We start from the raw sequence: 24,031 nt of genomic DNA, 5'->3' as shown, positions 1-24,031 counted from the left end.
CTCAACTTATTTGATACTAAGGCGTAGTTACTAATCAACACAAATTCATACATAATCCATCTCAACTCATCTTAACTTAGTTGATACTAAGGCATACATATTGATATTGTTGTTGGAACCACGATCTATATGCTCTTAAAGTAAAGTAATCCCCCTTCACTATTAATCACCACATAATTATTCATTGATTATTAATCACCATATAGCAATCCCTTTATTATTCACTATGCACTATCCATGCATAACTATATGTGAACCAAACAGCCCCTTGGTTAATCTTGCACTATTAGACATTAAACATGCATTGACACAAGACTTGAAGAAAATATAAGTGATACCAAAATGGATTCTGAAAGATTGACTGAAATTTTTCTCATCAGCTTCAAATGTATGACATGATTGACTAAATACTGGTTCTTGCATTTTATTCACTTGCAAGACAATTGAATATTAATCATCTACTAAGAATGCTGCTGACCCTTTAAACTTTGCTTTCCAAGACAATAACTGTGCTACTACCACAATGAATAAGGGCATATACTACAATCACCCAGAACGCTAATTTTTCTGTATCGTTCCAATTTTATCTAAAAGAACACTAGAATACTAATGAATCTACCAAAAATTTCCAGCGATTGCTTCCAGAAAATGGATGGTCAAAGAATATCGAAGTCTCCGTGAAAGTTAGTATACTGATTTAAGATCTCTTGGGCATTGGCAATATGATAGATGTAATCAAGTCCTGAATAAATTTGATGAAACCTGTAAAGAGGAAAATTCATATCAGTGTACAGCCATGAGATCGACAAAATATCATACAACTAAAACAACTGAAATCAATTCCATGTGGAAGGGATCCGAGGGGCAAAATTTTGATCAAAATTCATAATCTAGAACAGCATAAATTCCAAACTTTTGGCATCCAAGTTTCATGATTCATTGTTCTTAAAAAAAATGGATAACTTGAGTCCCAATTCTTCACTAAAACTACTATAACTGAGAATGAAGCACTGGCAAAATAAAACAAAAACCTATAAGATGAATAAGCTTTATTACACCTTGAACATGAAGATGGCATCTCGCTAATCTCATTTGCCTATTGTACTCCATCCCAAACTACTTGACCTACTTCTCCTTTCCTTTTTATGTGATGATGGTGTTTGGGTCAGCTAGCGGTTACCTTGATTATTCTACTGGATACCTACTATCTCCTACCAAAACAGGTACTTCTTTTACTCCCTTTTTTGGTCTACCCAAAAGCCTGACATCTTAAGTAAAAATGAATTACCCCCCTGCGGAGGTACAAGCTTGTCTATGGGTTCAGCAGAAGCCAGCAACTTTGGCCCAGACTCTGTATTTGTCTTTAAAATTCATTCAATACGTATAAATAATTTCTCCAGAACCCATTAAGCTGTGTTTTTAGAATACAGAACCCATAAGCTCAAAATCCTAGCTCCGCCTCAGCCCCTAACCCCCAATTCAGATGAAAATATGTAGAAACTATTTTTGTTATTTCAAAGCTTATTACAACACTTGTACACTTTTTTTATTGTTAAAGGTATACAACATCTTTTCACATTTCAAACCGCCTTTTTAGACATTTCCCTACCAAACTCTATAATTACATTCAAACATTAAAATCTTAGTAATGACACAAATCAAACTAAGTCATACAGATTGAGATGGATGGATAAATACTTCAAGAAAGATATAGATGAACTTTTTTGCACATGTTGTCTAAAGGAGTAAAATAAAAGACATGACTAAACCTTTTTAAGGAAAGGAAAAAATACCTTTAGATGGTGTGGCATGATTTTTATATCGAACGGCACATGAAGCCAAGCCTCGGGTGGATAGTACAAGAAGTTATCGGGCTTACTAGTATAGATATCTGCATATTGATGAATGTGGTAAGCGAATGCAGACTCCTGACCAGTGTCGGTGAGGAACGTGGCTCCGAACGATTTATTGAACATTCCCTTCATGTTGTATCGAGTCTTTTGTCTCTCTTCATTCAGCTCCCTAAGAAGAGACTTGTATCCTTCACTTGTCACGCTGCTGGTTACGGTCGCATGAAGCCTACCAAGAAGTTCTTGTATTATGTGAAATTTCGCCTGAATGTGGAGAGAAGGAAAGAAAATAAAGCTAGTTAGTAACAAAACGCAGTTTCAAAAAGAAGTTAGTAACAAAACGGATATATCTGATGGCAAGAAACAATCTGCGTTAAGAGTAAAATGGTTTATATAATGTGTGGAAAATGTAAGCCTATTTACAAGTTACCTTTTTTCAAAAAAAGATAATGTGAGCCTATTTACTGCCAACACCTTCTGATGAGACATGTGACCAAATGAAAGCAAGTCATCAATACATCAAGAAAGTGCTTTGTTAAACTGTTTGAAGCAGTCAAATGGGCGGGTTGTGCTGAACTTGGGCGGGGTAAAATGCGCTGAGTTAATAAATGGGCGGGTCCTACTTGGGCTGAAATGGGTTGGGCTTAAATGGGCTAAAAAGCAGGTTACAACCCAACCCGCCCAATTGTTACTAAGTTTATTTCGTTGTTTGTTCTTTTATAACTTTTATAATTGTTGTTGTTATTACAGCTCTACATAACATATTAAACGGAAAAAAAAAACTTTTGAGAATATCTTGACAAGGTTTTTATGGGTCAATTTGGGCAACATATCAGCCCAATTTTTAGATGGGCTGAATGGGTTGGGCTAAAATTGGCTGAGCTGATAATTGGTGGGGGTCAATGCTCGAGTGGGTTGGCGAATCATGTTTTTATGGGCTAATTTTGCCACCCCTACATATGGCCAAACATAAGCAAGTCACCAATACATCAAGAAAATTGTGTGATAAACTCGTTTGAAGCAGTTTATGAAGCAAACTTATGTCCTAATTAAACAATCTGCTTAGACAGTAGGCAGTTCATTTCAGTAGAGTGCAAGACAAGTCAATGGGAATAGCTGGCGATCTCTCTAATGAGACGATAGCCCAAGGAAACTTACATGTTGAGAAATTAAATTGCTAAGCACAACAATGATGAGCATGCCTACTAAGTGCAAAATTAGGGAAGACACAAGAATAATAGTACGGTTTAGGAAGGTATGGGTATTTCGTACAGATATTCCAAATTACATATAAAACCTTCTAAACTTCAATGTAGCCACAGTAAAATACCTATATCACAGGAAATGTAGGAATAACAGAATTAAATAATCAAGTCACATATAACACAACAACAATGACAACATACCCAGTGAGCATGCAGTTTCAAGTAAATGATGGAAGACTCAAGTTATACCTGTTCAAATCTGTAAGTATCATCATTCTGAATCATTATCTCATTCTGGAAACAACAAAAGACAACAGGAGTTAACTAAAATTTTGATCAACAAAAGAGGGAATAATATAGGACATTTTGACAAAGCAAAATGAAAAAAAAAAAAAAAAAAAGAGAGAGAACATACACAACCTCCCTCCGGCCATAGATTTTGCAATAACTGAAGCATTTTATTGCACCATAGGGTGTGCTCTAGTGGTCAATGCAGTGGGTGCAAACATTGGAGACTAGAGTTCAAATTTCAAGAGACAAAAAAACTAGGTGGTTTTTTTCTCATATGTCTAAGCCATGGTGGACAGGATTACAGGTATATGTGGTGGTGGGAATTGTAGGCATCCAGTGGCATAGTCGAGGTGCATGCAAGCTGACCCAGACACCATCGCCTCAGACAACATAAATAACTGAAGCATTTTAGTTAAAGCAATCCAGATTTCCAGTCATTATACCAGTGGTTTAAACTAATAATACCTTATAATGTATATAAATATGTGTCATATGACATCAAGAGTTTGCACTTCAACAATTTTTGCAACTAACGAGCAGAGACAAGGACTTCTTGGTCGAAAACCAATTAACTTTATAGCTAAATAGAGGTGGTTTTTTTAATATTAAATTCACATATTTATAAGCTATATAAGAAGTACCACAAGTCACACTTTTTAATGATTAAAGTTATGTAGCAAATGTTTGAAAATAATGATACAAGAAAATTATTCAAATCCGCAAATAGTAATAGCACATGATATAAAATGGTATAGATGGAGACTACGACAAAAACAGAAATTGGCGTACCATAAACAGAATAAAAACTAAAAGATAGCATACCTTCAATTCATGGATGATGGCAGCAGTCCGCCACCCCGCTTTTGAAGGTCCTCTGAGATCACTAAAGAGGTGATCCCCAAAATATATCACCTGAAGTTTCATAAGAGTTTATCTCAGTAATGTAATGAAAGAGGTAGAAAAATGAAAATGGATATATACACAGAAACGATAAGGTCTGTCTAAGTTGACTTGTCAAACTCGCATATAACAGAATGCAAAGTTTCCTTGCCATGAAAAAGCTGTAGTATTTAGTTAAGCATACCTCTGGACCCTTCCACTTTGTAATCTCCAAGAATGCTTTAAGGCATCCATGGTAGTAAATTTTACCGGGCAAGAAAGCATCAACTTTTGTAAAAGCCAACGTGTCCTTCTCCCCATCATAACAGCTGCATAAACATCCAATAAATACAATGAGGGCAATATTGTATGTGATAATAGCATGAGACAGTTAGCCTTAAGAGGATATTAACGGAAAATGTTTTATATAGTGAATTTAGACTTAGAAGAGGACGTGATACATACTTAACAACCAAATCAAAATTATTATTTAAAAAAAAAAAAAAAAAAAAAAAGGAAAAAAGCTAAGAATCTTTTTGATAGCGGGCAGGGATGGCATAGTTGGAGCCAATGTTAGATGCTAAGGAAAATTTGACAGAGAACTTAATGGGCAGAGAACCAAACCGAAATGGATGGTCAGATTTGTAAAAGTCTGGCTTGTTTGCTTTAGCAATTACAACATCAAAAAGTTCCTTCCAGTTGTCTTGCTGACCCAAAGAATCCTAATGAAATATATACCAAAAAGAAAAGGTGTCAACTCGGAGAATTCATTTTACTTCCAGACTGATAGAACAAGGTAACAATTCACAATACAATCAAAGCAGACACGAAAAGAAAGATACAAGTATCAAACTGTATTCCCGGAGGAAAAATGAGGTTATGCTCATCCTCACCACCAAAATTTTTTTTTTTTTTTTTGGTTGATGAAATGGGAACCCGCAGCCGCTACCCTTTGGGTGCGCCCCCAACTCCTGTGCAATAGCTCGCAAACCACACAGGAGAGGTAACCCGCACTAGGCAAGCCCCGTGCGACGAGCTCGACCCAAAAGGCAAAATCTTGACTAATCTAATACTATTAATGCCCATAACTGCAAACTACAAGAAGTGGTCATATAGTGTGCACTTCATTTAAAAGATAGAACTTGGGCCTAACTCGGCACCAAAAGCTAGCTAGTGGTGAGAATTGACCAAGACTATGTAAGTCATTACAACTTGTGACCGTGGTGTCCGGGCCTGCTTTGCGCGCACCTCGGCTAATCTCACGGGTGCCTGCTATTCCCCCCAGCACAGGTACCAGGTAACTCTATCCACCAAGGCTTGGACAGATGGGAAGAAACATAGTGATTTTGCCTTCGCTGGAAATTGAACTTTGAGACTTTATGGTTTTCAACCAACTTCATTGACCACTAGGCTATGAATCTTTTAGTTGTCCAGTAATTCCAAAAAAAAAAAACAAAAATGAGGATACCAGCACACTAACTAATTTGCACCACCAATTTTTGCACTCCGTAGTCCACTTACGGAACTAGAACTAAATCGCCAGCAAAAAACCAACAATGTTTCAGCTAGTTTAGGTCAAAATATTTCAGTGCAAGGAGTGACCTTATCTTTTCAATTTACATGCCACGGACAAACACAAACTTATGAACATAATCTGCTGCTGTCACATGTAAACTACAATGGTAATGAAATTCCAAGGAAAGTGTAGCCGAGCATAAAAATTATCCAAGGAAGGGTACAATTGCACATAAAGAAAATGAGCGATCCACATTAAGAAAAAAAAAATACTATGATTTACTTTTACTTGAAAATACCTGCAACATAAAGCGCATCCCTCCATCCACAAAATAAAAGGGAGAGTTGGTCAACAAGAAAAGTTTCTTTCCCTTATCCTTTAGCATCCTTAGAAAGCGTAGTAGCTGATCCTGAAGAGATAAGTGCGAAAATTAGGTCTAGAAGGCGGAAGTTCTGAGAGTTGCGAAATGTACAGAGCAACTATGGTAATACTTACATTCTTTACAAGGTATCTGGGGGGATCAGCAAGAATTCCTCTGTGAACTAACCCGCTATTATGAACGTACTGTATCGCTCGATTCACATCTTCATATACATAACGAGCATCAAATTCCAATTTAGCATCAACAAAATGTTGCACAATGTCAGCAATAAGGCATGCCTGCAAAAAAAAAAAAAAAAAAAAAATAATAATAATAATAAAGAGAACCCAAGAGGTCAGAAAGTCACCAATAAAAATCTTCAACTACGTATCTAATTGTATTCTTTTACTTCATTTAAAGACAACATTCTCAAAGAGAGGAGATTCATTAAACATCCTATTGCTCTGTAAAGTTTTGTTTGTTACACCACACACCCATAAGGTACGACTACCCAAGAATCCAAGATAAATGGTTCTAGTCTTGGATCTGGTAACCATTTACCTTATATTTGATCTTGTACACCTATTTGCATCATATTGCTCGCTTTTTTTTTTTTTTTTTGGGTAAAGCAATCAAGTGTCATTAGTAAAGCACCAAGAAGATGCAAGGTTACAGGTGAGCAAAAGAAGCTGCTTCAATCAAAACGGGAAGCAAACTTAGACATATTGCTCGCTTATCCTTAGGCAATTCTACCATCATCCATGTCCCAGTGTCCTGCAGTGCCTTCATTACTTGATTCATAGCTTCTATTCATGTGGGATCTTTTACAACTTCATCATATGTCTAAGCCTCCACATTTGCTGAAAGTGCCTTCAGACAACACCATAAGCCTTGTGCAAAGTGCTCATATCCCATGTATCTTCTCATAGTACAAGTTTTCTTCTCATTGATAATGGCTAAGAGCCTGTTTGGATGGGCTTATGCTTATAAGCTAAAAAAAATGAGTTGGGGTAGTCTAACTTATGTTTTTTGGCTTATAAGCTGTTTTCAGCTTATAAGTTGCTTTAGATAAGCTAAGTCAAATGGGCCCAATTATTTTTTTGAGCTTATTTTAAGCACAAAATGACTTTAAGCTGGCCAGCCAAATACTCAAAAAAGCTGAAAACAGCTTATAAGCAAGTTATTAGCCAATCCAAACGGGCTCTAAGACATAGTCTCTGGCCAAACATGTAGCCTGCTTTCCCTTGAGGACCTCCTGACAGCTGCATTATCACTCTCTATTCTGACATTTGCATTGTCAGGTTCATTTTCCTCATCATTCCCCTCCCCTACTTGATCCTTAACCTCAAAGTGCTACCATGTGTTGTAAATAATATAATTAAAAATGGCTAGTCTTGGAACCAAAGTAACCATCTTTAGAAATGTGACCAATTCATCCATAAAGAAAAATGAGCTACCAAAGATATGGGATGAATAGAGTACGATATTACCCGCTTTTGCTTTTATGTGAAAACAAAAACGCATCTTCTAATAAAAGCCAGTTGATCGTACAACTAACACATACATCAGATGGCCTAAACCAAATCAAAGAGCTGAACTATGAGCATTAAAACGGTTTTCAACTGTCCAATTGAAAACTAACCAAGTCGGTATTGGAGGGGAACACTAGGTCAAAAAATGACCTGATGCAGTTATTTCAAGAGGAAAGTGACAATTTCAGACATGGCTGCTGCAACATACAGCAAATAGCGCATTCCCATACTGCATAGCTAGTTTCTAAAACATGTCAGTCCTTGATGTTCTTTAGTTTATTAAACATTTGTCACCAATATTTTTCGTGATTTGAAGATCCATGCAAGTAAAACATTATACATATATATGCCTAATGACTGCAATTTTGTTAATTATTGTCAATTGAATTCTTCAATGCGCTAAAAGCCAAAGTTAAATGGAGAACTGTCAAATGCTAAAAAATATTAGAGATCAATAAATTAATATACTAACCTCACTAAAACAGAAGAAATCCATCAAAGGAACTAGTTCTCTTGCTTGATCACGGCCAATATGTCTTGTACCATACATCTCATCTATTTCCTTCCGGCTGAGCTGCAAGTGAGCATCATATTATCAACTATTAGATGTTTTTGGGTGTTAATTTTTTTTTGATACATAGGACAAATCAACTAGCAAGGCATCCAACTTCGAAGAGAGACCCAATATTGAAGAAGGCATTCACATCTGGTAAAGACTCACCCCCACCCCACCCCCCACCCCTCCCCCGGAGGTTGATATAATCCTTATCTTTCTTGGCCCAACATCAATAGAATACTTACTACATCCCCGAAAATATGACGCCCTTCAGCCTCTCGCTACCAAACACCAGTTATCCCCAAAGAATACAAGCGTTTTTATCCATTTAATGAAATAAATAACTAGATAAATAAGGTATTCCCAATATTTTCAACGAAAGAAATAAAAAACACAACATAATAGAGAGCTTCCTGAACTTCACCTTGCGCCTGCCATAGTAGCATCCATCAAGCTCAATTGACCCAAAAAAGTCCAACTTCATAAGACACCCCTTCGACTTGTCATAGTATAACCCTCTGATAGGAAAACTATTATCATACTTGAAGTCCAAGCAAGTATCAGGATATTTGAACTGAAGCACAAATAAAACAAGAGAGCAATCCATCATAACCCTGCATGTTCTTTTCTTTAAGTTTATTCTTGGAATAGTTACCACAAGGAAATAGTACAAAAACAAACCTCATTAACCAGATGTTGTTTTGCAAGATCGTAAATCAAGCTTTGTAAATTGGACGAGTAGTGCGCCAACGTGTAATCATAGTCGAATCCATAGACTTGTATGCTGTCCAGGCGCACGTTCTTATTAACGTATACACCTAATAATAAACATTATCAGCCACCTAAATTCACTCCAGTCCTTAAATAGTACTCCCTCCATCCCAATTTATGTGGTACACTTTCCTTTTTAGTCTGTCCCAAAAAACAATTTGTCAAATTTCTATAATTAGAAACAATTTAACTTTAAAATTACCATTTTGCCCTTAACGAGATGATTCCTAGCCACACAGATATCTATTACTTATTTTAGACCACAAATTTCAAAAGTCTTTCATTCATTCTTAAACTCGGTGCCCAGTCAAGCGCCTTCACATAAATTGGAACGGAGGGAGTAGTAGAAGTTCGCATAGAAGGTTAAATGCACTTCAGAATGACAGAAGCAAACGTGGGTACCTTTAGGATTCATTTTGGGCATTTGTTTCAACGCATCAGGAATCTTTAGAAACTTCTCCCTCGCAGCATTGTATTCTTCCCTAATTTTCGTGATTTCTTCCTCAGAAAGTGAATCATTTGCATTTGCTAACAGTTTTTCTTGGTCTTCAAACTTCACCACTTTCTCTTCTGAAGACGCTATATTACTATAACGACAAGAAGTGCCTCCTACAAACCCTGCAGTACCAAGAAATACTGCTCGTTAGGTTTTCCGGTACTTCCAAATCCAACACAACATGAAAAGATCTTTCAACAAAGGAGAAAACAAGTACCTTCTTTACATCCATAATGAGAAAATCTCGTCCTCTGCAGCAAAATTTGCTACTATTAGTGACACTATCAAAAGGGAATTCATATCTATGATTCAAATGATAATACACAAACACCTACAAAGACGTACATACATACACAAGCTTATATAGGTACATCAGTGGCATATGTTTGTAAAAAGTCATCTATGCAAAAATCGACATAATATATAAGCTAGACAGGTACTCAGCAATAGAATTTACAACCATAAGTGACACCTGTGGTTGAAATGCAGATTAAAACATAAATTATCACAAAGACATCTGTACATAGACATGATTATACAGGTACACGGGTAACATTTGTACACAAGAAGCATCAACAGATAACCCGACACAATACACCACGGTACAAAAGCTCATGCTGTGAAATCAAATTACTACCGTAGCATAGCCAAGAAAACAGAAAAAAAAAAGATTGCTACCATCAGGGGCGGATTTACATGATAGAACACCCTCGGCAAAAACTTATAGTGTATATAGGGTCGATTTTCTGTGTTTATGTACATATATTAACTTTTGAACACCCTGAATAAATGTAAAAGATTAGCTCAAGTGGTTCAGGGTGTTCAAAATTACCTCTAGCGTACTAGGTTCGATTCCCGTCAACAACATTATACTTTATATTTAGCTTTTGTTGTTTTTTCGAACCCCTGAGTAAAAATCCTGAATCCGCCACTGGCTACCATCACTGACACCTAACAAAAGGGTATCCTTATCCTCTGGTTACACACACTAAAACCAAAAAGGAAACTATAGATACAAAAGATTATAGGGGTCCAAAGTGCATATGCTTTATGCATTTGTACACAAACCCACAAGATATGTATAAAAACTCGTCTTAGGCAATTAAATTGCTTCCACCAAAAGGGTATTCATATTTATGATTGCTAAACACTAAAAACCAAGCCAATAAAATAATCTACCATCAGTGACACCCCATCACAAAAGGGTATTCATATCTATGATTGAAATGCTGATCATTAAACCTAAAAAGAAGGGCCCCAAACAAAATATAAATACTACACAAGATTATAAGTGTATAAAAAGAAGGTCATTTAAGAAAATATAAATACACAAGCTTACCAGGAGACAAGAACGAAAGGGGATGATGAGCTTTCCAAGGGTTGCCATTACAAATGGAAACCTGATAAATCTTGCTTATACTACTCGTAATAATAATAATAATAATAGAGAAAATGAAGTATGGAAATTAATGGTATTTTTTAATACTACTCGTAAGTATAGTATTAGCAGGCACTAGGCCACCATGACCATGGTATTTGTACAAATTGCAACTAGAGGGTATGTTGTGACGTATTAACCAAAATCACGTTTCCCTAAGTATTTGCAGAGGAAGAAAAGTCTGGTGACCTTTGTGCACATGAGATTATACTATTAAAAGTTGGAAATTTTATCATTTGACATTTTTTTCCCCCCTTTTTGTGAAAAGTGGGGACGTGAAGGGTCTTTTTCCTTTGTTATAGATCTATTCTGATCTTCGTTCATGAGCTTTTCTAATAAAAGTTGGAAAATTTTATCATTTGAAAAAATAAATTTCCCTTTTTGGTAAAAGGTAGAGAGAGAGGGTCTTTTAAACCACCCCCACCACAACCCCCCCAAAAAATAAAAAATTACCTACACTATTTATACTAATCCAATAAATACATCATATATTTCTTGAAATATACTTTTACTCCAGAAAACAATTTCTTTTTATCATTTGACATTTTTTTTCCCCTTTTTGTAAAAAAGTGGGGACATGAAGGGTCTTTTTCCTTTGTTATAGATCTACTCTGATCTTCTCTCCTCAAGTTTCGGGTTCGAGCAGGGAGTATTGAAAACTATTACATCATTCAAAGGGTGTTCACTTATAATCATTTGCATATTTTTTAAGAAAATATTATTATTTTCGTTTCAGTTTATGTGATATAGTTTGACTTGACAAGAAGTTTAAAAAAAAAAAAAAACTTGTGATATAAGATAAGTCTTATATATTTGTGTGACTATAAATTATTTTATTAAGATAAAAAAAATTAAATTAATTATTTCTAGATATAAAAATATATATTTTTTTTAGATAGAATAAAAACAAATTACTCTTATCACATAAATTGGGGAGAGAGTAGTATTTGCAGAGGAAAAGTCGCGTGCCAATTGACAGCCTTTGTGCACATGAGTTTCTAAAAGTTGGAAATTTTAGAACCATTTTTCGAGAAAAGCCGTGGTAGAAAGTGATTTTTTTGAAGCGCAAGTTACACATTTCACCGGTCGGTCAAAATAATTACATTCGCTAATTAAATATATATTAATATATACAAAACGTATATTTCATATGTATTATACATTAATACAGAAAATATTAATGTACCGGCTATTAATATAAAGGACGGTTATTCATGTCAATTTCTTTTTTTTAATAAGTCTTAATATTAATTGTGATAAAATATGTCATCGAGGGATTTTACTTTATCATGAATCCATTGATTCTATATGACTTATTACTACTCCCCCTTTCGCACTTTATTCATACATGGAGTGGGGGGAAATAGAATTTTCTTTTTTATTTCACAAATGGGCCATAATTCTAAGTTTAGTTGGAACCTCAAAGCAAGTTCTAATCACCGAGAGAGAAACTAAAATAAAACTGTTTGACACAAAAATTTGTGCATATATTAGTATAACATATGGTTTTAATATCTTTAAATGACTCATGAGTGTTTTTTACAAGTCAAAAATTTCAACAGAAGAAAAAAATTACGAGATGACTTCTTTTACATGCATCCAAATTTGGGTAGACGGAATTATCCGATAGATATGCTAATGGGAGATAGCAGATACTCGTGATTAGTATGAATTATACTTATTGTCGTCTGTTGCTCAATCAGTTACCATATAAATAAAAGATTAAACTGCTTAGATATACATAGGAATTATGTTAAACCAATCCTCAAACATAAAAGAACTATTTTTGTCATTTTCTGCTGTATAACTAACTCAAGTTGTTATCCCTAGCAAGTTCCAGGCCCCCCGAAAAAAAAAAAAAAAAACTCAAGGCTTAAATTAAGCTTATTTTTGTACAACCATAATACGATGATACAATTATTTAATCATACAATCACGGTTCAAATTGCTTGGGACCCACCTGATTGTGGAATAATTATGCTTAAATTTTCTTGGTAGACCTTCTTTTGTTGACTTTAATTAAATAGGAATAATCTACCAGTATACTAATATTACAGCCAAAGTTTTGAATAAATGAAACTAGTCATAGTTGGGAAACAAGTTAATAAAATTCAAAATAATTACAAGACATTGGACATAGATTCTTATAGTATTTGACTCACTTTTTAATGTCGAGGCTCGAATTCAATGCATCACGTTTTAAACATACACCACAACCGTTTGGAATACAATATACTATTATTATACCTACTTCTTTTTTTGTCGCAATTAGCCGAATTTTTTGAAACCTTCCTAGCATTATTATATTTTCATTGCATAACCTGTTAAAGATATTATTTCTAAAATTAAAGTCATTGTAAATTATTCAAAAGTCTTGCCAACCCACGATCAGATCATCTCTAAATTTTGATCATCTAGCATCTTTAGAGGTAAAAGAAATTAGGAATTCAAGATAATGAAATTGAACAAATATCACCAAGTTTAGCATTTTTCTGTTGCAGAAACTTTTTTAAGCAAAAAAGCAGAACAAATAAACGTTTCTTTTAGCGTTAGCTAATCCATGGGGCTCAGCATTCCTACTGCACATTGTAGAGCCATTTTAGTGTCCGTTTCAAGTGATCCTGTAATCTGGAAAAAGAAAAAAGTTTAGACTTTGTTTTAATTTTCTAAAAGGAAAAAGGGTTCAATTTGCTCGAGTACTATCCGAAATTGAGCAACTTTGTCCTCCGTTAGACTTTAGGTATAATATTACCCCACCGTAGCTGGAAGGGTAAATTTGGATCTTTTTCCTCAAAGAATTTTGGAGTTTACCCATTTTGTGTAGGAGCTTTGCTAATGGCAAGGGCGAATACAAGACAATTTATTAACAGCGAGGGTAAGAATGGCCCAAAAGTTTAACGGAGGACAAGATTGAACAATTTTGAATAGTATGGGGTAAATCTAGACCTTTTCCCTTTCCTAAATGAAAAGACAAGAACTAACCACTGATCATTTCACCAACCTGTTAGAATTTGGGTCATCATCCATACACCTGGTGCAAATTGTAATCCAGTTTGACTACCACAACATTTCAGTTGGATTTCTTTCTTCTTGATGCTACCTCTGAAGCCCAAGCTTTACCCACCTCTGTTTGGAACTTACCTGGCAGATATTTTATGTGTTATCAAAGATCACATCAGCTAAAGGCACAGGTTATTATCAAAATTGATCCATGCAAAAGAAGAATATAATAGTAACATGATCATTACAATGACTTTGGACTACGAATTTCTTGATTAAAGTTTCTCTTGTAAATACTCGAGTTAAATGTGGTTACATTCAAAAGGTCACCTTATTTAACTCTACCATGGCACAAGTGAATGTATTCATCAGGGGGACCAAGTGTACACAAACACACACACCATATATACACACAATCTGACTAAAAAGTGAAACAAGAATAATGGTTATATCTTCCACGTTCTCTCCTTTTTGAGAAATCTAATTTCCAAATCTTTGCTACATAGGTCTAACTCAATCTTTTGGTTATCAGAGAATCCTTTCCATCACTGGTGGAGACAAATCTACTGTATATGCAAAATCTACAAACTTAAATTCTCCAAGAAAAAAAATATTCAAAACAAGTTACAGGATTTTCTCATGTTCAGAAGGGGGAGGGGTCAAGTATCCACAAAATTTCAATACCAACTTCCAACAACTTAATGGTTCCAATGAAATGGCAATATTATGTTATTCACTAATCATTTCAACAAATTCACATGTAAATGTCCAGAGTTCAGACAATGGAATGGTATTTGACTTTTAAGCCCAATAGTTAACCACTAAATTGGCAATCAAGGACAATATGCGTGATTAAGTCAGAATGGCAAGGCAATAGCAGGTTATGATGGGGCTAGAAGGCTGTTACCTAACCACAGGGCAGCAAAAAAAAAAAAAAAGAGTTGAATTTAAAATTTTCATAATTGAATTGTGATTAAATAACAAAAATGTTAAACATGGCACCTGCAGTTGACTGGAAAAATTCCTCCAAATCCTTCCCTTGTTCTGCATAATAGAGAAAAGCAGCATTAGTTTAAAAGCAACTTCTTATGGCAGAGGGAACTAGGCCATATATCAAGAGACAAATAGATTACACAGAGACACATCAGTATTTATTACAATGTGAGATTCTTGTAATTTTAGCATTCGAAAGATTAGTAAAGTATATCTAAATGAATTGCATCAAGTACGTATAAGCTAAAAAAACAAGTTGACATTATTCGAATGCTAGGATTCTCAAGATAGGTCCTACAACGTAAAAGCATAATCACTAAATGCCAAAGACATCACCATGGTGTGTATATTTCTCATGCTGAAGTATGCAGAATGACAACTAAGTTCAGAAAATATGAAAAATGCAGACACGAACTCGGAGAATTTTGGAGAAATGTGACTCAATATTGGTCAATTTTGCCCCCTAATCCTGTATGACACCTAATATGGGACCTTGGCGGAGAGGGTGGGATTTTATATAGTGGTGTTTGACTGGCCACAGAGTTTAAGTAAGAAAGGAAGACTTCTGGCACATTCCAAAAGAGCACTGGAAGGTTATCAAACACAAAAAGTGCACTAGAACTTGAGGTCTTAAATATGCCATGATATTCTTATGGCTATAAGAGCATGTCATTAAGGGTAAATGGAAATTTTAAGGTTAAATATTTACAAAGTATAGAAGGTTTGTCATTCTCTTTTGGAAGAAACTAAAAAAGAACGAGTGTTATATAAAATGGAACAAAGGGAGAACTATACATCCCGTGTACATCCAAAATCCGGGGGAAAGGAGAGAAACAGGAAGATACCATTTTCATATTCCAATGCCTGAAGTATCATCTCCACCTGACAGAAAACAACATATCAGTCCAGAGGAGAGCAGCGGACTAAGCTGACAAAAGAGAAAACTCTCCATAGATAGCATTATAGCACAGCAACAGAATGGATATCCTTTTTTTTAATGAGGTAACAGAATGGATATCCCAGAACTAGTTTTAAGCTACTTAAAGGCTGAAATAATAGAGGAAAATCTGGCACTATAACGATTTAAATAGAACAGAAGCGTGCTATTTGAGGAAAGGAAAAATGTGAAGAGTTCTAGGTGTTTAAACAATAAAAAGTCAGCCTTGGATAGCAATTCCGTTATCATGAGGCAAGAACTCTTATTACAACCATGCATGAATGCTAATTGAGTTTGTCCTGAATATCTTGTATGCACATATTGGCAAACAAGATGCAGTGACAGACATGGTGTTAAAAAAGGAAGACAAGATACAATGATGAGTAAACTTATATGTTTATCCCTACGCAAAATAAATTGAAACATATCCGCATAAACACCATATAGATGGGACATATTCAAACTTTGGTAACATAAACAATACCTTGTCAAAGTCCTTTACAACTTTGGCTTCTAAAGAAGAATTTTCTTCATATTCCATCCACAAGTCACTGATCTCCTTGGCTGCAATTCCCAACAATAAATTATCAACACGAGAATAGAAGAAAGCTCAATCTTTCGTAATACACATTAGTTGGCAAGAACTCAATGGTGAAGAGAAGCAATACCTCGGGATCCTCCACCTAAAAGTTTACACATGTCTTCTAGTGCTGCTCGCTCTCGTCTACTCTTTTCATCCTTTGAAATTCCATCAGCAGGAGTGATATCTCCAACAATTGCTGTTCAGTAGAAACACAAGAAAATATTTGACAAAGAGAACTAAATAAGAAGCTTCCAAATTTTTCAAGTGAAAAGCCCACAGGATTAGAAGACCAAAGACATATATGATTATGCTACTGAGTCTATACCAAGACACTGGTTATAAGGATGATCATTTGATGAAAGTGAACTATATCTTGTGAAAGATTAACCTCATTTTCAAAGCTTTACGCGAGAAAAGTATTTTTAAGTGAAAATGATTGATGATTCAAATAGACAGAATATCTCAAGTTCATGTTCTAATGGCTGCTTTATGTTCTTTCAATTGAAGTTCATGTTCTAATGGCTGCTTTATGTTCTTTCCATTGAAGTTCACGTCATACAGCCTCTACTAATTCTTTCAACAAGTCCTCTTGAAACAATTAAAACTAACTTCTCCATTTATTTAACTAAAAGCAATATTACGATCATTCATTTACATAGATGTAACTGTCTAGGATGGTCATAACTCGTAACTAGGTAGGGGCTAATTCGTGCAAATTCTTCAAATAGACTAAAAGTAGCTAAAGAAAAGGAATACAAGTACCTAAACCAAATTAGATACACCTGTGGGTTCATAATTCTTAGCAATTTAATCACTACAAACAAGCATCATATTTTTTTCTGACAGGTAAACAAGCCTCCTGCGAGTCAGGTGGGGCATTAAATATTTACGGGTTACTTCCATTTCCAGTTGATGTTCTGCTATCATCTATGCATTCGCAGATAAGAACAATGAGCACTGAAAACTGATTTATTTCTCTGTTTTATTTTCTTTTTCCCCTGAACATCACCTATTCATAAATAAGATTTGAGTTCTTGTGAAAGCACTTGAAAGTTGCATCATTTGACTCAATAAAACATAAAAACAAATTCCCAAGTCCCTTGCGAGATTGAAATCTCAATTCGGCAAACGTAATTTTTATATATCCATCTATTTCCCATAACATGGTTTACTAATTTTACTTTGGACCGTCTGGCACGAATGATTTCAGGTAAGTTTTAATTCATCTTTTCCAGGTACAGAAAATGATGTAATGTGGTATAAATAAGGTTTGCAGATCAATAGTCAATGCCATTATCCCAGTGTTATCAAAGGCGCGCTTCTTAAGCCCTGAAGCGAGGCTCAAAACATGTTGAGCGCTTCGCCTCGCTTTATGTGCGCTTCAGTGTCGTCATCAAGGCTCTAAAACATACTTTTCCTTGCCAATGAGCCTACTCTTGAGGAGGTGAAACTAGATGATTGATATTTCACTTTATCTTAATATTTTTACAATTTCTTTGTCCATATATTTGTTATTCATGCTTATTATTATTAATCTTGGACTAAACATATATATATTTGTATTTTTGCACCATTGCGCTTTTTTTCATTAAAGCCCACGCTTTATATGCGCTTCGCGCTTAAAGCCCCAGCTGACCTTAGAGCTTTTTTTGCGCTTTTCGCTTTTCGCTTTTGATAACACTGCATTATCCAAGGAAGTAATACCAAAGGCCAACCTTAAAATATTCTTCCAGATTATAAAAGGTGACAAACTTATGTGATTATTTGTAATCCACAATTTCTTCTACCATACCTTTTACTCTTAAATTAAATCTTGTTCCGTAAAGCTCGTAATAACATAGAATCGTAACAATTAAATATGCAGAGAAGAATCCCAACAGATAAAAGAAATTCTCATAGGATGATGCTACTAGATGATATCAGCCTAGTTCATGTCATAGCCATAAAAGCAAATAAAATAGAAAATGAATCTTCATAAATGACAGACTCACCTTCTGCAATGTCATGCACAATTGCCATCTTTACACACCTAAATTTGGAAAAAGAAAAAGCATACATTATCTTTTATAAAAATCCACATGTTTACTGCAAACAGACACAGTACAGGAATATACAAGTACCATAAAAGCTAAAAAAACAATTAATAAAACCACTTACTTGTCACGATCAACCCCAGGAAGGTCAGCACCAATAAGAGCCATCACTCCCATACGATACATGTGATCAGCTATAGATTCTGGATCATTAACCCCTCTACGTACCCAACCTGCCCTTTTTGTCGTCTGATCACGACAATCACAAAATTTAGCTTCCACGTGAGTTAACAGAGGAAAAGAAGATCACACAGGCAAGAATAACAGCGTCTGAAGAATGATATGTGAAGTCGTGACCATATAAAATTAGCTATAAGCAATTAGCACATCGTTGTCATAATTTGAAGACATACATATACATTACCCTAGATAGTCACTAAGCAGTACGTACAATAATTAAAGGCTTAACATAAGCAAAGGCATACTTTACACATAAACCATTTTTTTTTTTGGGTAAAAGAACAAAACATAAACTAGGCAGCATAAAATGCATCGGTTAGTGGTATTCAGTATTCAAATCCTAATACACAGGAATTACATTCAGTGTGGTACAAAAAGCGCGGCATAGAGTACTACGCTGCTGCATTACATACTAAACTAACTGAAATAGTGCAAATGCGAGTTCAAATCATATACTACCACAATTCAAGTAGAGTGTAGTACAACAAGTGCTCCACAGAGTGCAACTCTCTGCAAGCTAAACACTCTACGATCCTCATATAACACAATTTCATTATTCATACACAAAACATTCATGTAATTTGAAGAAGAAGGAAAAAAAAAAAAAACATAAACTATGAAGTATGAAATGTGGTACAACAAGTGTTGCATAGCGTACAAGCTCAAGTGATGCACAGCGTACAACTCTATGCAAGCTACACACAATACGATCCTCGTATTATCATAATTTCATTATTCAATATTCATACAATAAAACATTGATCAATCAGATTCAGAAAAACAAAAACAAAACAGAGTGCGGCGTACAACAGGCATTCCATAGAGTACAAACTGCTGCATTACATATATTAAGCTAATTTGAAATAGCGCAATTTTAACTACAAAATCGCAAATCAAATGCAAATAGAGCATAGTACAATCCATGATTCACACAGTACAACAAACTCTACTATCCTCATATAAATATCACAATTACATTATTCGTACACAAAAGCATATCATGAAGAAGAAAAAGCTTAAACTAGGAAGTATAAAATGTGGTACGACAAGCGTTGCATAGAGTACAAGCTGCTACATTAATAAATAAGCTAACTGAAATAAAATACAAAATCGCAATCAAATGCAAATAAAGCTTAGTACAATCCATCATGCACGGAGTACAATCCTCATGTATCTCAATTTCAGTATGGCATAATACATAAACAGACCCTTAAACTTGGCCTCAGCTGGCAAGTATGCCCTCCAATTTTGAGTGTACACAAGTAGGCACCTCAACTTGTATAAAGTTGAACAAATAAACACAAATGCTTACGTGAAAATGATGTGGCCCTCCAAAATTTATGTGTCACGTCAGCATTTGTGTTCACATGTTCAACTCTAGACAAGTTGAGGTGCCTACTTGTGCACACCCAAAGTTGGAGGGCATAAGTGCCAGCTGAGACCAAGTTTATGTATTATGCCTTTCAGTATTTATACACAAAACATTCATCATCATCCAATCACATTCATAAAAAGGCAAAACTAAAATAGTGCAAATGCAAGTAGAGTCGTAGTACAACACGTGATGCAGAGCGTACAACTCTCTGCAAAACTACACACTCTACGATCCTCATATATCACAATATAATTATTCATACATAAAAACATTCATCATCATCCAATCACATTCAACAAATTAAAAAAAAAAAAAAAACGCAAATTCAATACATATCAAATCCTAATCTACCGAGTATTGCGTGGTACAACAAGCGCTGCATAGTGTACAACGCTTCTTCAACTAACTGAAATGCGAATTCAAATCAAATGCAAGGTACATTCCGTAATGCACAAAGTACAACGGAGGGCAGCGTACCTTGAGGCGGTAACAAAGTGTTAGAAAATCAATAGCGGACAATAGGAGGAGGAGGAGAAGATGAAATGTGGTACAACAAGCGTTGCATAGAGTACAAGCTGCTGCTAACGTTAATAAACTAACTGAAATAATGCAATTGCAAATACAAAATCGCTATCAACTGCAAAATAGCGCATAGTACAATCCGTGATGCACAGAGTACAACAGAGCGCATCGTACCTTGAGGCGGTGACAAAGTGTTAGAAAATCAATAGCGGACAATAGGAGAAGGTGAAATGTGGTACAACAAGCGTTGCATAGAGTACAAGCTGCTGCTAACGTTAATAAACTAACTGAAATAATGCAATTACAAATACAAAAATCGCTATCAAATGCAAATAGCGCATAGTACAATCGGTGATGCAGAGAGTACAATACCTTGAGGCGGTGACAAAGAGTTAGAAAATCAATAGCGGACAATAGGAGGAGACGGTGAAATGTGGTACAACAAGCGTTGCATAGAGTACAAGCTGCTGCTAACGTTAATAAACTAACTGAAATAATGCAATTACAAATACAAAAATCGCTATCAAATGCAAATAGCGCATAGTACAATCCGTAATGCAGAGAGTACAATACCTTGAGGCGGTGACAAAGAGTTAGAAAATCAATAGCAGACGAAGGAGAAGGAGATGAAGATGAAGAAGATGAAGCTTCAGTAGCCATACGAGAAACCCTAGCTGAAGAAGAAGTACGAAATTGTTTAAATCTGAATTGAAGACAAGAAGAAGAAGAAACTAATAATGAAGGAATTAGTGATTTACAAACTACTCTGCTCATTTTCCTCTCTTTTCCGTTTTTTTTTTTGGTTCCGGTTTTTCGTTTCTCTGTTTTATTAAAAAAAAAAAAAATTAGCCAAAGTGATATTTGTCCCTCGCATTTTTTTTTTTGTTATCGCAATATGAACTATTTTCAACGAATAAAAATAATAGATTTTACTTCTCTATGACAGCATTTCACCTATAACAGCAACAACCAACTTTATAACAGTACGCTCTTTGCAAAATTACCCCATATAACAATTATCTTCTTATTTTAATAATATAATAATTAACCATCTTTATAAAGATAGAATATCTATGATTACCAATAATAAGTGTAGAGATTTTGACCATATATTTGATCATTTAATATACTATTCCACCAAAAAAGTATTATATGAATATATATATATATATATATATATATATATATATATATATATTCGTCATTAAATGATTTTTCTTCGTTATACAAAGTGTGATTAAGCTTAGAATTTAGCAATTAAAAATGAAAATTAGTTTTTGTGCATCTTTTTTGCCTATAATAGCGAAATATTATTTAAATATTAATGTTGTTATAGGTCTATAATAGTCATTTTCTATAATAGCTGAAAAATTTCGGACCCAGCACTGCTGTTATAGAGAGGTTTGACTGTATTGGTGATCTAGCAAGCACGCATAGACTAATATTAGGCGGTGATTCCAAATTATTTTCAAGATACTTTAATAAGGTAAAGCTTGACGATAAGTTTTGTACTCAATTAATTTCTCAGTCTCTTTAGTCGGGTGGGCGTCGGCTGATTTTTCGACTGGATCCCCCCCCCCCCCCCAAAAAAAAATAACGTAAGTGTGGGTCTTCCCGCATGTGGCTCGTGTTAATTTTGAGTTACCAAACTGTGGCAAGATTTTAAGGTCCGTCAATCCTAATTGAGTAATTCTCTCGATATGCAACTCGTTGTAGATGAAGAACATTATCCAAGTAAATTCATACAATCAACAAAAATTCTTCTTCAATCCTCTTTTACATGTTCGAAATTTCAGATAATCTTGAGTAACGTAACTTTCTTGATAGGTAACTAGTCGTAAATGAAAAATATTATTCAAGTAAATTCCGGATGATTAACATATATAAGTACTTCTTCGATCTTCTTTTAAGTGCTCAAAGTTTCAGATAATCTCCTATATGAGTAATTCAACACCATGCAAATGGCATCACTACAAGTTTTTTTGACTCGTTATGAAATTATTACACATTAAACAACAAAAACTTATTTCCAAAGTTCGAGGCATACATATTTGGGACGAGTTCAGCAAGCTCAACTTATAATATTGCAAAAAAGAAGAAGATATAAATAGATCATATTTATTATTCTGAATTCATGGTAGTATTGGAGGTGGATGGGCAGAGTGATCATTCTTGTTCTTCTTATCACTGTTAACACACTTCTTGAAAACTTTCTTTGCATTGGACTTGATAACCTTGGGATTAATCTTATCCTTAACCTCAGGTAATCCAATATAAACCTTTATTATAGACTTGGTACACTTATATCCCATTCCAACAAGATCATGACAACATTTCTTGTCAACATTATTTCCCTTGTCAAGTATGGCATTTATAACTTTTTCACCACATTTAATAGGCAAATACTCTGTACAATTCTCTACAAATTTAATCAAATCTTTTGGCAAACTATTTATGTATTTTTCACGTGCATCTAATTCTTTTTGTGAAGGTGGACTTGTTGGATTGGGGTGTTTTTCGTCATGATGGGATTTGCAAAGGGAAGGGATTGCACTAGAAATTAGCAAGATTGCTATAATTGAAGAGATGATATTGAGACTTGCCATGTTTTGTGTGTTGTGTTGTTGATTTGATGCTCAATATTGGTTTATATTTTTCCCCTTAGAAGGTTGATATTTATAAAGAGTGAATTGAGATTTATTTATTTTTCTGTTACAATGTATCTTTGACTAACCTTTGGTGATTGATGAATGAACTTTAACTTACAATTAAATGGCAAGAATATTAATGCTACAATATTGAATATAGAGCGTTAGGTTTTTTTCTTCTTCAGTTTAACATTTAGATGTTATTGGTTCAAAGTTCTACCATTTATCAATTAGTATTTATGACGTTCATTTTAATTTCCCACTAGTAGGTGTGGAAAATGTGGTACGATACAACTCTTGAATAACTAACAAGATAAAGCTAACTTATCCTATTTCGAAGCTAAATATATTCAAATAGAAAATACTTATTTAAATGTTTATGATGATTTAATCTGTGGTTGGTGGATGTGTATCAGAAACGGCCTCTCCACCCCATAAAGGTAGAAGTAAGGTCTGCGTACACTCTACCCTCTCCAGATCCACCTGTGGAATTACACTAGGTATGTTGTTGTTGGCTGGTGAATGTGTAATGTATGTGTCATTCATGTATAATATGTGTATAACTATGTATGATAAGTGTATAATTTATGTATAGCTAGGAAAAGTAAACAGTAAATTCGACCAGCTATTTGTGTAAATGTCGAGCATGGTGGAGGGTCTTGAAAGGGGCAAAGAACATGGTGTGGCGATTAGGGGTTTAATAGAAAATCAATCAAACTGACTTAAAACAACTTTGATATTGAATGAGAAAATTGAACCAAACCAACATGTATATTTATTTTATAGATATTTTAAAGACTTTTTT

At 34.7% G+C, this 24,031-nt stretch overlaps 3 protein-coding genes across 3 annotated transcripts; all 3 read right to left on the bottom strand.

Annotated features, from left to right (window-relative positions):
* Positions 1–316: 316 nt before the first annotated feature.
* LOC132602890 (uncharacterized) lies at positions 317–11,313 on the bottom strand. Its single transcript, XM_060315686.1, has 14 exons — positions 10,797–11,313; positions 9,675–9,708; positions 9,364–9,579; positions 8,872–9,008; positions 8,615–8,764; positions 8,107–8,208; positions 6,237–6,401; positions 6,040–6,150; positions 4,850–4,947; positions 4,431–4,554; positions 4,169–4,258; positions 3,305–3,349; positions 1,794–2,114; positions 317–762 (listed from the first exon to the last, which is right to left on the bottom strand). The coding sequence occupies exons 1-14, from the start codon at positions 10,842–10,844 to the stop codon at positions 736–738; spliced, it is 1,668 nt and encodes a 555-aa protein (XP_060171669.1). The 5' UTR covers positions 10,845–11,313; the 3' UTR covers positions 317–735.
* A 2,021-nt stretch (positions 11,314–13,334) lies between these two features.
* LOC132602889 (uncharacterized) lies at positions 13,335–21,413 on the bottom strand. Its single transcript, XM_060315684.1, has 9 exons — positions 21,152–21,413; positions 18,566–18,690; positions 18,400–18,437; positions 16,494–16,604; positions 16,310–16,389; positions 15,734–15,770; positions 14,898–14,939; positions 13,897–14,036; positions 13,335–13,523 (listed from the first exon to the last, which is right to left on the bottom strand). The coding sequence occupies exons 1-8, from the start codon at positions 21,350–21,352 to the stop codon at positions 13,966–13,968; spliced, it is 705 nt and encodes a 234-aa protein (XP_060171667.1). The 5' UTR covers positions 21,353–21,413; the 3' UTR covers positions 13,335–13,523; positions 13,897–13,965.
* Positions 21,414–22,710: 1,297 nt separating this feature from the next.
* LOC132602753 (uncharacterized) lies at positions 22,711–23,184 on the bottom strand. The gene has a single exon (XM_060315529.1). It carries the CDS (start codon positions 23,182–23,184, stop codon positions 22,711–22,713), a length of 474 nt encoding a protein of 157 aa, XP_060171512.1.
* Between the last annotated feature and the right edge of the window lie 847 nt (positions 23,185–24,031).

The sequence above is a fragment of the Lycium barbarum genome, chromosome 7 (assembly GCF_019175385.1).
Source record: "Lycium barbarum isolate Lr01 chromosome 7, ASM1917538v2, whole genome shotgun sequence".
Lineage (NCBI taxonomy): Eukaryota > Viridiplantae > Streptophyta > Magnoliopsida > Solanales > Solanaceae > Lycium > Lycium barbarum.
The sequence above is the reverse complement of the archived record's forward strand: the minus strand, read 5'-3'. Positions and strand labels throughout refer to the sequence as shown.